General features: G+C 37.8%; 1 protein-coding gene across 2 annotated transcripts in view; it reads right to left on the bottom strand.

Annotated features, from left to right (window-relative positions):
* ncam2 (neural cell adhesion molecule 2) overlaps window positions 1-15,925 on the bottom strand; it is a 182,308-nt gene that overhangs the window by 15,235 nt on the left and 151,148 nt on the right. For both annotated transcript variants that reach the window (XM_046845810.1, XM_046845811.1), the window contains exons 9-15: window positions 14,087-14,237; window positions 12,868-13,055; window positions 12,558-12,654; window positions 10,847-11,020; window positions 10,120-10,239; window positions 8,985-9,106; window positions 7,036-7,210 (exon numbers count right to left, since the gene is read on the bottom strand). In XM_046845810.1, the coding sequence (XP_046701766.1) occupies window positions 7,036-7,210; window positions 8,985-9,106; window positions 10,120-10,239; window positions 10,847-11,020; window positions 12,558-12,654; window positions 12,868-13,055; window positions 14,087-14,237 (1,027 nt within the window). The remainder of the gene's footprint in view (window positions 1-7,035; window positions 7,211-8,984; window positions 9,107-10,119; window positions 10,240-10,846; window positions 11,021-12,557; window positions 12,655-12,867; window positions 13,056-14,086; window positions 14,238-15,925) is intronic.

Genomic DNA, 15,925 nt, shown 5'->3' with positions numbered 1-15,925 from the left:
TACCAACCACAAGTGAGGATACAGTGCTCAATGTGGCATGTTTCAATGCAGTAACCATTGTAACCTTGGTATAAAGAAGGGCCCATAATGCTGAAATGCAGACATGGAAATGAAACATTAGCCATCAACTCAGACCTGCAGGTGAGTGTGATCATGTGCACCCATGCAATCATCCGACATTGCAAAGAATCAGTAATCTCCCCAAGAGGCTTGGCTCATTTGTGGAAAAACTGGAGGTAAGTCTCTGGCTCAGTCTTTGAGTCTGTTCCCATTGGCAGGGTGGAGATGGAATGACATCAACAGTGACACAAATGCAGAATAAGTGACACTGTAGCTCCAATGAGTGCCACTGCTTAGGCAGAGTGAAGTGTGGGATTTCCATGTCCAGTTGGTGATAGATGGGCTGCTTAAAAGTAGGATTTATTTAAAGGAGGTTTGGTGTAAGTGAAATGGGAAGCATTGCAATCAGGAAGTGTTTTTATTTATTGTAAAGAAAGTCATATATGGAAGTGGAGAGAAGGGATTTTAGTGCCAGTTGGTAGCAAAACAAAGAGCCCAGCGATTTGTGTTGTGGTCCCGAGTGCATTGAATTATGCATTAGGTGGGAATAGGAGAGAAGTATTGTTTAGAGGGAACCAGAAAAGAGGCAACGCAATAGAATTATAAATAAGAGCACATGGAAGCAGGGAAGGATGTAGAGTAAAAGAAAATAGAAGGACAGAAAGGGAGGGAGAAGATGATAGAAGATATATCTGATTAGCAGTGAAATCAATGCAAGAACACATACAAAGAAATACCAATACATGGTTACTGTCACATATCACAAGTCATTAATCTGACAGAGATTGTCATTACCAACTGATATATTGAAAGATTTCCAAGCCTATTTCAGCAGAGTTTAACAACATTAAATTGTTTTTAATGATCCTAACAGCTTTCATTGGCGTTGCAAAGCAACAACATCCAACTCATAGAAGGACATATATTACTTTAATTCTCGCCCTTCTTAAAGTGGCTTCACACATCTGGTGCTGTTTCTTGTTTACCCATGAATAAACTGAATATAAAAATGTGGCTATAGAGAAGTGAATGATAGAACAGAAAACTTCAGTTTCTAATAATTATATTGAGCTTAAAAATAGGAAATACAAAAAAAAAAAAACACTCTTGATATGGATAGCTGAAATATTATTTTCACTAATATTACTAAGTATAAATTGTCTTGTATTTGAAGAAATATTTTTCCTATATTTCTTTGCAATATGTCAGTCTACCTTGACACCAAATTACATTCTTACGTGCTTAATAATAGTATGGTAGATAATGTCACTGAATGCTCCCATAGAGACACCTTTATTTGGGGTATTCATTGATCATGTTCTGGTATATCCCTCATGCCACTATGCTAATATTACTTTTAAAAATGTAATTCCTATTTCTTCTACAACCGTCTCCCATTTCAGAATGGTGCAATATAACATTTGTTTTGGTCAGGCAGGGTAAAGATGATCATCCCTTCTAATATATACTCATTGCCTTGTGACTGAGATAGCTAGATTCAGGTTTGTAGACTCAAGGTCACCCTGTCAAGTATTATCCAGCCATATAATACTGGGTTTAATAAAGGTTGGTACAATTCTAATAATAACATCAGTGCACTCTGATAACCTAGCAAATGCAGTGTTTAGGATCAGTGCTAAAAAGAAGTTTATTCTGGGGGAACATTTTACTATTATTTAAAGTATCAGTGCAGTTCAGTTGTTTTTGTTCAACTATAACTACTGAGTCAGGGGCCAAAAATATAAGCAGCTATAAGTACTGACCTGTTGTGAGCTGTTAAACTTTAGCTAGTAACTAAAAAGAGAAGTTTGTGTATTCTCTGTATTTTTGTATTCCAGTGTAACATTGGGTGAAATTGAGAATGTCTGACAGGCTAGTGAGCAAAAAAAAAAAAAGCAACACAGTGGAAGTGATTAGATGTGATAGCTTTGTGCTCTATGCTGTATTTTAACTAGCTTAATAGGGTTAGCCATCACGTTTCCATCTAAGAGCCTCAAAGATAGGCAGAGCCTGGGGAAAAGGACCAACATAACAAAGTTGACTATGAGATAAAAGTAGAGCATTTGGAGCATTTGTACTTACTGTTTTACTTAGAAATAAATTTTCTCAGTAACATTGAAGTTTGTTTTGGGTTTATAATGCTAAAATAATTAGGGGATAATGACAATTACACAATGACAATCTATTTTTTACTACTCAGTGCATAGTATGTAGGCCTCTGATGTCTAAAGGATTGTGAAGAAGGACTCATGATAATGCACATTAAATAAAGCAAAATATTTTTTGATTTACAACATTTTTAACATTTTTAATTTCCAAAATTGTACATCCAGCAGTGTTAAACTTAAGTGCCCACACTGTTAACAATAGTCAGTACTCAGAACTGATTATAGTGAGCGGACTTACCAAGCAAGGGTGTCTCTTTATCACCATGTTCAGCCCTTTTATTACATTTCTTGCTGAGGCCATTAGCTTGAACTTTTCAACACTATCCCTATAAACAGGTGACATCATTTATTAAAAATGTCACCCCACTCTGCCCCAATTGATTAGGTTGATTACATTGTAAACTCAACTACTTCAAATCCATAATAAGACTTTCTAATGCCAGTTGGAATCATCTAATGCTACCAGTGCACTTTGATTTAAACCTATATATATATTTTGTTGAGGCTATCGCTGTGGCCCCTGAGGGGTAATAGTTCGTAGCAGCTGGTCTCTCTACTAAGGTAGTGGAGACCATCCTCCATTCCAGAGCTCCCTCCACAAGGAGGCCGTATGCCGCGGGCACCGCCGGCTAGACCCAGTTAATTGCCCGGTTGGTTCAGTTCTGCAGTTCTACAGGAGCAGTTTGCCACGGGGTTGACTCCTTTGACCCTGAAGGCTTATGTGTCCGCTATCACAGTTTATGTTACCCCACCTGCGGGGCAGTTGCTGGGTAAGCAGCCTCTCGTGACAAGTTTCCTCCGCAGGGCCCGGCGGCTGAGGCCCGGGTCACGACCCAAAGTGCCTGTTTGGGACTTGGCCATTGTGTTGGCCATGTGCTCTATCTGAGCCCCCCCTCGAGCACCCGGCCGAGGTGGCCCTTAGGTACCTATCTGTAAAGACCGCTTTCCTAATGTCAATTTCCTCCCTGAAGAGGGTCGGGGACCTGCAGGCTCTGTCCATGGCCCCATCTCGCCTGGAATTTGCCCCTGGCATGGGCAGTGCGTTTGTCTATACCAAACCTGGGTACTTGCCTAAGGTGCCTATGGCTTCCTCACAACCTGTCATGCTACAGGCAGCCTGCCTTCCTCCGTTCCTAGCCCCTGGCCAGGAGAAGCAGAACCGGCTGTGTCCAGAGCGAGCACATGTCCGTGGAGAAAGTCAGAGCAGCTGTTTGTCTGCTATGGCCCTAACAGGAAGGGATTTCCTGCCAATAAGCAGATGGCCTGGTCCCTGGAGTCTCACTCCAGGACATCCGCGACGCTACGGGCTGGTCCACCCTGGTGACCTTCATCAGGTTCTATGACCTTGACCTCAGAGCCACTGTCCTACGTGCTGGTTGTGAGGCCCACACACACTAGGCAGGGTCTGATCAGTGTGGCGTGATTGCAACCCAGTATGAGTTCCCGAATGGGGAATGTCTCTAGGTAACCCTAGTTCTCAGAGGGAACGAGGTGCTGCATCCCCAGGCCACACTCCCTGCATCCATGCGGCAATTACCTTCTCTCTTTTGCAAAAGCTGATGTCGCTACCTCCGCGCAGCCATTTTGTAGTTCCTCACGACTTGCCTATTGGCCATATTTCACACGTGGTTCAGAGTGCGGACAATGCGAAGCATTCCCAAAGCATTGCGACACAGCGTCTTGTTCCCTCTGGGAACTAGGGTTACATACGTAACCTAGAGATGGTAAGCAGTTATGTTAAACCTGCTGCTCTTCAAGTCCCTAATTGCTATGATATACTGAGCATTGTGAAATGGATTTTAACTATTCTAGAAAACAACTGAATGTCACTGAATGATTTTCAGCGACATATCCCTCTAAACCTTAGGTTTAATTGGTTTGCAGAGGGACAATTTAAAATGGTGGATAAGCTATTTATAATTCCCTTAGATATAGTACAAATTTTATTTCCACACATATGGTTTTTTTATATTAGGTGTGCACTTTCCTGTAGTTATGGGAAAAGATATGATCAGAAAGAAAATATCTGATATTACTGTTGTCATTTGAGCCACTATTTCACCCAACATACAGTGGGTTGCATAAATATTGACCCCCTTGCATTGGGATTATATGTCCAAAAAAACACTAGGGGATGTTTACATTTCTTAATTTTATTTATTTTCAGTAGAATTCACCTCACTGTTGTGTAAAGGATTTCTTTCAGAATAGATGGTTACAGCATATTTCAGTTTACTAAAACGTAACACGTTTATTGCTCTATTTTGTCCTGAAATTCTAGTGAAAGTCTAGTGTTTTTCAAAATGTTTGATGCCCCTCTGGTGTTCGAAAAAAATAAAACCCAAACTCAAAATGTCTGTAGTATATCTATCTATCAATTTTTTTACTTTTTCGTTTGTACTGATTTATATAGTTTTATTACATATTACACAAAAGTAATACAAATCCTCCATTATTCTAAGCTGTACTTTACAAAAGCATAAAATTCTGAAGCATTATGGACAAAAGGGTTTAATTAATTGCAATTTTGTTGAGAGGACTCAACGCATGTTTGGTTAAACAAAAGCTAATTGAAAGAGACTAACTCATCTATGTGATAGTCATTGTCATGAATAAAGTGGATGTAATTTCGGTGTAATTTTGAGGTGTGAATAAAGACAAGGACAGACTTGTTGAAAAGCACTCCTGGGTCTTTGCCTGCAAAAAGCATGCAAAATGAGAGGGGACAGCCAATCGACCAGCCTCCTTTTCCATCAACCTCTCTCTGTTCTCTACAGTACTGCTCCCAGTACTACTGGCATTTTTTGCTTCAATCAACACTACCCTCTTCCACTTCCACTGACAGAACTCACCGAACCGTTTTACATCTATCAAATAGCAGGAGCACAGATATTCAGTCACTAGCTATTCAAAGCTGCTGAATAGTTCACTAGTGCTGCTGATTTTATAACAATGAGCTCTTGAGACTAAACGACTCAAACTTTTAATGCTTTTAAGTGTCATTAAGTTTGACCTGATGTGTGTTAAGTGAAAAGTATTGTTTCTGTGGGTTGAAAGTCTGACAGTGATGTTGATGATGATGGCTGGCTAAGTATGAGTGGGTAGAATCTTGCAAGCAATTATAATCAGAGAATACTTTAAGGATAAAAAAGCATTCATGGTTTTCTATTAATATATCACTAGCTAGAACACACAAATCATAATATTCAAAGTGCAGTTATGGTGAGACTTTTCATACTGTATTGGCAAATTCATCATATTATGCTATTGTGAATAATCATATAATCCATTCTGCAACTGAAAATCTCATAAACCTATATTTTATTTACAGTAGAACAATATAACAAAATATTAAAATGAAGGAAAAGTCCTATTTTAAAGAAAAATATGTTTTTTTTTATTTTTTATTTGTGGCTGCAGCACATCTCAAAAAAGTTGGAACAGGGCCATGTTTACCACTGTGTAGCATTCACTCTTCTTTTAACAGTATGTAGATGTCTGCAATCTAAGGAAACCAGTTCCTAAATTTCTGGAAAAGGAATGTTGTCCCATTCATGTCTTATAACAGGATTTTAATCGCTCAACAGTCCTTGTTCTTTTTAGCCATATATTCTCGTTTAATGGAGCACCAAAATTTTTAATTAGGGAAAGGTTTTGACAGCAGGCAGGCCCTCAGACTCTTCCACTACAAAGCTATGCTGTTATAATAGATGCAGTATGCAGTTAAGCATTGTCTTGCTGAAATATAAAAGGCTTAAAAAATAAAGTAAATAAAGTAAATATATATATATATATATATATATATATATATATATATATATATATATATATATATATATATATAATAATAATAAAAATAAAAAATATATATATATATATATATATATATATATATATATATATATATATATATATATATTTTTTTTTTTTATTTATATATATATACACTGCACGGCTGCACAAGTTGTGAGAGTGTAGAGAGAGATGAGATGCATTGTTTAATCCATTTTGGCTAATGTATGAGTTCCACCTCTCAATGTTCAATAAACCAAGTGTTGATCTCCTAAACAAAACAAAGCCAAGAACCCACGAAGGCATGTGGGGTAAGAACAGTAAAGCTAGTGTATTACACCACGTGTGCTACATATATACATATAATTATTAGTATATGCACTATTCTTTAATTACTTAGAAAGTGACCAACAATTTGTGACCAATATTTTATATGTACCGTAGATTGATTTCTCCCAGTCAAACTGTTTTTTAAGCATGTTCTCTCTGCACCACTCCTGCTCATGTCCTGAGAGTCATATAGACTATAGATTAACAGAGGTAGAGGTAGAGCTAGATCTTACTGAGAGAGTACATCAAAAGAGAATCTGTTTTTTATGTATAATTTTTCTTTCTTTTATTTTTGCTCTACAAAAACAGGCCATGAAAAAGCGATACCGTTTGTAAACGGGCCATGCGTTCGAAATCAGAAGGCACTTAAGTAAATGTCTGTCTGAAACAAAGAAAATAAATCTGTGCTATATTGAATTGCATAGCATTATATTTTTTTCCATTACATCGTATTGCAGTAAATCACATTGTGTTGAATCAAATTGAAATCGGATTGCACTGCATTGTAATAGGGGTAAAACGTATCACATCGCATCGGTAGCTGCTTCATATGTATCTTTATTGTATTATATCATTGACTATGCATCAAGATGTGACTTGCATAGGCCTCAGTTATGGGGATGCACATCCTTAATATATATGCAGTACAAGTGTTTAATAAAACATGTTCCATAGGTGAATGTACCTGTAATATCTGGCTTTTGTGGCATGGAGAACTTCACAAAGGTGGGCTCAGACAGGCCTTTGACATTGCGGGCAGTGAGCTCCACTTCATACAACATATTCCACTGGAGAGGCTGTAGCAGCACAAAGTCATTCGAACCTGGTACCACCTTGGTCATCCACTGGTCCTCTTTATCCTAAAAAACACATGCACACAAATACACCCACAAAAGTATGTCAGTCCAAGATTCTTTTTTTTTATTACAGCCTTTGCCGGTATGGGTGAGGATGTTGCATTGATGAATGGAGCAATTTTTTTACATAATAATTCCATTTAACTTCAGTTTCTCTGGAAAGCACGTCTAACTTCCTCACACACGCAACACAGGATGATTAACCCAAATCTGAGACAATTGACACAAACTCCTCTGGCCATTTACTTCATTTACTCTCCTTAAAAAAACTGATTGTCTTCATAATCTCACTCAATGTTCCCACGCAATCACATGACAAGTACATGGCAAAACACATTTTCCATTAATGTTGTTTATATGTTTTTACATATATATGTATATGTGCATGTGTTTATGGTATTATCCAGCCTGCTGTACTGCAATAAAACTCCAGCCCACACTCTATTTCTCAAAATCATCATCCTTTTCATATTTTGACATTTTCAGACTACCAGATCTCTTTAAAAGCTAAACGGTTGAATATGCATTTCACATGCCTGACAGGCCTCAGGCACTACGTCTCTTCATTTCCATTTCCCATGTTCTTACCTCTGCATGCACAAAACTAAGACATCACAGAAAGGATAGAAAGAGAGAAAGCTAGAGAGAGTGAGAGAAAGTAAGAGAGAGAGAGAGAGAGAGAGAGAGAGATGGAGAGAGATGGAGAGAGATGGAAAGAGAGAAGATGAGGTGGATGATGGACCCATGTGGGTCACAGAAGAGGGAAGGATTTGACATGAGACTGACTAAATTAGGGGCAGCAGCATTGAAATTGAGGGATAGAAGGACAAAGCTAGATGTCCTCTAGGGTTCAGCGATCTGTAAACACAGATTTTTCAACAGCAGCTCCTAATCCCATAAACAAGCTATACACCAAAATCAGAGCAACTTTTTAATGAGTATACACACAAACACAGGTACACTTGCACAGACAGACAGATAGACTCACATGCGTACACACGCACACAAACACACCTGCTGGCTTAATTAGCATTTCTTAGGGGAACAATGTCCTTATCTTAGTTAAAAAAAAAAAAGGATTTCGTGTTTTGCTGATAAGGCTGCTGCTTTGGAAAGCTACACTCACTACAGTGCTCCAATGCAATGCCAGCTTTTCCACATATTAATATAATTAAGTGTGCATATTTTCACATTTGATGTACTACTCCATTTAGAGTTGAGTGATATGGTATGGGCTGTGTGAGGACATGGGACTTTTTTGGATCTGATAAATAATGTGTTGTATGGGGATGACTGAAAGTGACAGCCACTTCTGCACCACTTTAGTGATTGACAGAGAGGAACAGCTCACCTTTTAGAGACTAATTGGAGAGTAATAGAGAGTGGTAAGGATGATAAAGCACCTACACACACCCCACTTCAAGCATTTCTAGTGCAGGGTGAACCCTTCTAAAAACAAGTCTACTACTTTGTACTAGCAGTGCAGTCATATTCTTTGCTGTTGAAACACATGCATCTTTAAGAACCTATTTTTGCAACCCGCTCTTATCTTTATGTCTGGAAGAAAAAAATTACTTTTTTACGTTTTATCTAAAGCAGTAATACTTGCTTGCATACATGTTGACATTTATAGCTCCCTATAATAACTCTGTTAATAGTCATTGGCTGAATGACACAAATTTTCTGATTTGTTAACTAAAAAATAGCAAAGAGTAATTAATTTGTTAAGTCAAGTTTGTATAAAAAGAAAAGTTGTGAAGAAATGTTTATGACTCACTGTTTTGTATTTGACAATATACTCCAGGATGGGCATGCCACCATCGTCCTGTTTAACCAGGCCCAGTCTGTAGGCCTTTCCAATGCACCTTTGACCCTGCACTAATGGGGGACTCGGCTCTCCTGCAACACATATGAAAATGCTTTACAATTGGAGAATGCTCTCTATTTAATTATAAACAATATAAATGCATAAAACATTCACCATACAGCACCTATTGTTGTATTGTTTTATTCTAATTGGTAAATATATGAATATTTCTCTATAATAAAAGTAGTTATGGTTTATATTTGTTATTTGTTAGTTTAAAAATTAATGTATGGTTTATATTTGTTATTTGTTCGTTTAAAAATTAATGTATACAGAGACATTAATGGCAGATGCTCCACATAAACATATTAAAACATATAAAAACAGTAAAATATTAAGGGCTATGTAAAGAGCTTTAAGGTTTCTTCGTAACATACTGTAACTTTGCAATTTTTGTCATATTAATTTCAAGTGAGAAAGGAGAGAAACTGGTAAAAAAAACCAACAACTGGATGTTCCTGCTCAAATATAAGCAATATCATGATTTTATTTCATTGACATTAAACCTAATGACTGTATTAATGGGCAAAAAGCATAATATGTCATTTTTTATAAATAACCATTTATTGACAACAACAACTAAAAAAAACAGTGAATGCTTTTATAGGAAATTAAAATTGCATAGGATTATTCAGATTATTTTCTATAAATGAACATCGTTTTGTATTATTCATTGCATAATTACCATGAAAAAAAAAAAACTAGTCACATTGGATATAAAATGTATTCACATTTCAGATCCTTCTGATGGCTAGCATATATGCAAAACAAATTAAAAACAAATCTTGGTTTAGAACATTTTTCTTACCCATAAATCACAAAAACCCTCATGTTGGACTATCAGTGAAAAGTTAAAATATGTTTATTTTTGACATAAGTAGACACATAAGTAAAAAATTACCATCACGTCAATTTACAATATATAACAATATACATTACTGACATAACTGTGTGCCGTATGCAGTAGTCTAGATTCTTTTAAGATGAAAAAACATATCATGCAACTGAAGAATTTGCTTTATTGACTGGAATACTGTATACTCACGAATGGGCAATGTCTGAAAGCTCTCTGTGCGACTAAACTCCCCTTGGCCTTTTCCATTCACTGCTGCCACTCGAACCTCATATGTAGTGTTGGGCTCAAGGTTTGTGAGCAGCACTATTGCTGTAAGATGGAAGACAGTGAGGTAGTGATAGCAAGTTAGAAGAGAGATGGAGAGAATAGAAAAAAAGCAAGAGAATGGATTTAACTGACACTTGAAATAAATATAGATTGAGGCCTCAATATCAAAATTCTGATTGCTTTCCTCAATCATGACCAAGGTTTGCAATGTCCAATTATTCTTTTGCTCAATCATGCCTCTTTGGCACAACTCTTCTCAGCATTATGGATATTAGCTCTGAGCCTTTTAAGTAGTTGAGCTTGCTTATCTGGCTGTCTGATTTGTCCTTTATGTTCCCGCAAGCCTTTCTGAGTGTTGTGCAGGAAAAATCAATTTGGGATCCAGAAACATTGCAATCTTGGCCAACACTTAGGATGACTCGCTAACTCAGGCCCTCAAGGCAAGTGAACTTTTAAGGTCATTTTTTCCCCCTTTTTCAAACAAGCATCTTTAATATTTGTGTGTTTGTGGAAACAGACTATTTATCCCCGCAAAATGTAACAAACTTTTTACATAAAATATTTTTCATATTGTAGCATGTCAATATACTGTACTAGTCACACATGTTACCTAGTAATGAGGATCTGATAGTAGGAGATTGTCACTCACTTTGTGTTCCATGTGACTTCACATCTCTCCACTCATTTGAACTGATGTCTTTGTATCTGACCAGGTAATGGCCAATAGGAACTCCACCATGAGAGTCTGGCTTCATAAATGTGACGGTAGCTGTGCGCTGTGCCACGGAGCTAAGATGCACCGAGTATGGGTTAGATGGAACATCTGAAACAGGCAGGAACAAGTAGAACATAAACAGCCAACCTGATCTTGAGTATATAATGGAGTACATTATCCTGGCTTTTTGGATAAAAAAAAAAAAAGGTTACAAGAATAAAACAGCTTGAAACAATAAAACATCTAGTTAAAATGTTTCAGTAATAATTTGTATTTATTTATTATTTTTTATATACAAATCATTTAAATAATCTGGGCTACATGCATACCATCATGCCTAGGTTTTTTAAATGGTATAATCTGTTTAAGCATACAGTGGGTTACCCACAAGTGTTTTTGAGACAAAAAAACAAAACAAAAAAGTGTTTTAGTAAGGTGTGGAGCCTTGATAAGCTGCCAGAATAGTGACAATGTACCTTGGCACCGATTCTACAAATCTCTTGAACTACAAAGGCATACAATATTTTAGCTCCTCCAGTAAACCTGTTTTCTTTGCTTACTGAAACTTATAAATAAAAAGAAAAAAAATCATTTTTAACACTGTGTACTCTCCAACGTTTAGTTGGTATCATATCCTTTCAAAGTAATCACAATTGTTGTAAACTGTCCCATACAGAGGCAGTAAAAGGTTTCATTCAGGCATTTGAGCCAGTCACAATCGCCTTTAGGATCTCTCCCTTCATTTTCCCTTGCTGAGCATGAGCAGACATCCTGAGCTGAATTACAATCACCTACCTCTATCAAGGGAGAGAAAGAGAGAGAAAAAGAGAGGGAGAGAGACAGGGACAAATAATGGAGACGGAGATTATAAGTGAGAGAATGGCAAGCAAGAAAAATTAAATGGCCTTTTAAAAACATGAGAGAGTTGGTGAGTGTTTGTGATTTAGTGTGGCAGAAATGAGAGGGAAATATAAATATGCATTTGACTGAGTATTACTCTAAGATTTTAATGCTCTGGTGTTTCTCCGCTTGTGGGTTGGACCACCCAGTAGAGTCTCTGAGACACTCTAAGTAAATATAGAGTGCCCTCTGCTTGTTTTGACAGGAATACTATGTGTTTGTGTGTGTGTGTGTGTGTGTGTGTGTGTGTGTGTGTGTGTTTGTGTTGTGTGTGTGTGTGTTTGCATATATGTCTGATATTTAATATTTTATATTCACTACTGTATGTTTATGTGGTTAAAGTAATAAATCATTCCATTTTATAAATAGCAATGCCAGCTTTTTAAAATCAAATGTTTTCTTCAAACATTATGAATTGCTATCTATAAGCTGAATCTATTTAGAGGAAAGGAAGGTGTTGTATAATGAGATGGAAAAGGAGACATGTGTACCAAATATTTGCATCTTGACAAATGTAGTTTATGTCTGGGGAATTAAGGACTATACTGAGACACTTTGATTAATGGTGATTTGTACAATCAATATGTAAAAATTCACAAATGTGCCAAGAGGCATTTCCATAATCACACAGCAGGAGCTGTAAGTCCTCCTGAGTTCTTCTACTATTAAGAGTTGACTAAGAAATTCTACTTCAGAGACAGTGAGAAGTGAACCTTTGGCTTTTGGAAAGGGGCAGTCTACTAACCTGCCTGAGCCAAGATGAACTCCTGAAACCGCATGCCAATGTTGTTTCTGGCTGTGCAGTTGTATCGGCCAAAATCCCGGTCTGACATGGGAGTGACCTGGATAAATGAGAGTGCACTTAGAGAAAAATGGTGACCCAATTTATCACTGGTTGGAATGAATTGGATCTGAGCTATACCTTGAAACAAATCTGCTTCGAGCATGAAGTAGATTAGACTAACAGTTTAGACAATCAAAGAATGAATTACTGTGCATATCAGTTACCTTCAGTAATTGATATAACAAGTGCAGATGTGGCCGTGTGTAAGTACCTCTAGCAACGATTTGCCAGGAGCACTGTGTACTCGCATGTTAGCTGTGCCTTCAGTAGGGATGGTCATCTTGTCTCGCCGCCACAGCATAGTGGCCACAGGGTTGGACATCACCTCACAACTGATATTTACCGGGTTCCCCTCCCATGAGAAAAAGATGGTGTGATTAGTCTGGAACTTGGGCGCATCTGTTAAAAAATAAAAAGCCATTAGCTAGTTGGAACACTAAAAACCTGGCTATAGACTATCGTGGAAAACAGAACTGAGATCAGATGCCCAGAGTTAATTTTGAGCAGAAATTCAAATATATAATCCAAGAGCTCACTGGCACAGGTAAAACCACTGGAAGAGACTAAACTCTGTGACTGTCACAGATGTGAGTGTGTCTGCAGATACGCACATGATAACCAAAAAATGCATCTGGGAACTTGCATGCAGCTGGGTTTACAGACATGGCATCTATCTAAATATGTAGTAGTGCAATTTACTAAAACAACCTAAACAATCTACAGTCACTGCCCATCATATTCACTTTCCAAAGGCTTTTCTCTGCTTCTCTCTCAGATATGTACACTCTCCAATGGACACACCTGCTTTTTCCATAATAGAGATTGATGCTGTCTCCTGTGTCACTATAGGCAGGCAACTAAATCGCTGAGTTAATGAGTGCCACTGTTGGATAATACACTCCACTGAGTCCCATTTAGAATACATTCACAGTTAATGTTAATCCACCCACCTCCCAGTGCTCTCCCCATCTACCAGTGTCACTCCACTGGATAATCTGTTCTTACTTTATTGATGGAATATAGAAATGTGTCACCACACTGTGCCTAACGTAAAGATGAGATAGATATTTAACATTATCCATGGAGATTTTCTGTCACCTGGGTCATTTTTGAATATGTAGTAGCAATAATTCAGGATCTCTCTCTGTGAAACTAATGAAACCCTTCAGAACAGATGAAGCCCCAGTGATTGGTTAAATGCCTTCAATCCTTCAAATGCATTATAGACTAACTAAAAACACTCCAGTTTGAAAAGGATAGCACATGGTACTTTTTACAACAGAATGGGCTGGAGGAGGAATGGGAATATTTCCCAGATTCTTATCTCCTGCTGGTGTGATTAAGAGTTGTCATGTGTGTACATGTGTCTGGAATACACAATTGTGACAGTGTGTGCTTGTGTGGGATTTCTGTGAGTAATATACACTCACACTCGATATCCAGGAACATGCTCTTCTGATGTCCTCCAATTCTGCTGAGAGCTTCACAGTCAAAACGGCCCCAGTCAGACAGGCCCACACCCACGATGGTCAGCATGGACTCACCATGATGCCCACGCACCTCCACACGGTCGTCTGGACTCTAAAACCACAAACACATGGCCCTTTATATTAGCGCAATATTTGAAGATTTTGAGGGTTTTGAAGGTTTTGAGCACTGAATATTAAATACAATATAGGTATCTAAATACCATGTTTAATTAGTTAAAAATGAAAAGAAAAGATGTTGTAATATTTGCAAATAGGCAATTATATACTAGACTCAATACTACTAGAGGCTACTACTGCCACTAATACTGCTATTACTGCTAATGCTATTACTATTGCTTTTACTACTGCTACTAGTAATGCTAATGCTTCTATTACTACTACAACTACTGGTACTCATACCAGTAAACTAAACTGATGATAAACTTCATGAATTTGACCAAAATTGTGATCAGTCCTTAACCTAGATTAAAATAACCAGAGTAACTTCAGGAAGAGAGTTATCAATGCTCACCAGGCTGGTAAAGTTACTAAAAACCTTTTACAGAATTTGGTCTTCACCATTCTACTGTTAAGCAGATTATATACAAATGGCAGAAATTTAACAGCAATTTAATTCACCCAATTAGTGTTCATCTAGCAGAATGCACAACTATTAATATTATGGGAAATCAAAAAGAACCACAGGGTAACATCTACGGATTTACAGACCACTCTTGCGTTGTCAATGTTACTGATGTTACTACTAAAAAAAAAACATCTAACATAAAACTTCATTTCAACTTAAGAAGTGCATTCTAACTGGGAAGCATGGGATGGCAGTATCATGATTTGGGGCTCTGCTGCCTCAGGTCCAGAATAGCTTGCTATTCCTGAGTGACCTATAAAGTCTGGATTGCAAATTCTACAGTGTAAACTGTAAACTGAAACTGAAGTGGGTCATGCAGAAAGGCAACAAACCTAAGTGCACAATCACATCTACAAAGAAATAGTTGAAGCAAAATAAATGTAAAATTTCAGAATGGCTATGTCCAGACCATAACCCCCAAAAAAGGTAATTTAAGGACCTGCAAAAATGCTGTTTGTGTACTACAGTTCAGCGTTCAACACCATAATTCCCTCCACGATTCGTACACATATGACTGTGTGGCCACCTCCAACTCCACTACCATCATCAAGTTTGCTGACGACACTGTTGTGGTTGGCCTGATCTCCAACAACAATGAGACGGCCTACCTACAGGGGACTAAAAACCTGGACAGGCGAGCCCTCCAGAGGGTGGTGCAGCTGAGCGTACCATCCACACCGAGCTCCCTGACCTGCAGGACATCTACAGCAAGCGGTGCCAGACCAGGGCCAGGAAGATCGTGAAGGACCTCAGTCATCCCAACAATGGACTATTCTCTTTGTTGCGTTCAGGGAAGCGATTCCGCTCCTTGAAAGCAAACTCAGAGAGAATGAAGAGAAGCTTTTTTCCCACAGGCCATTCACAGTTTAAACCAGGAAACACCCAGGGTCTAGTACTGGACCTCTCTCTTTCCATCTTCTTCTTTTTTTGCACTATGACACACACACTTTAACTCTGGACTGTCACTTTAACTCTGGACTTGCACAGCACAGTGGCACTTATACCACATCATACTGCACATTGACACTTTAAGGACAATCACTAAATCACTTTAATTTGTACTGTCAATATCTACCATATGCATCTATGTATATACATATATTTCCCATATATTTTCATATATTTTATATAGTTTATACTTTTTATTTATCTAC

This window comes from Silurus meridionalis, chromosome 3 (assembly GCF_014805685.1).
Source record: "Silurus meridionalis isolate SWU-2019-XX chromosome 3, ASM1480568v1, whole genome shotgun sequence".
Taxonomy (NCBI): Eukaryota; Metazoa; Chordata; class Actinopteri; order Siluriformes; family Siluridae; genus Silurus; species Silurus meridionalis.
The sequence above is the reverse complement of the archived record's forward strand: the minus strand, read 5'-3'. Positions and strand labels throughout refer to the sequence as shown.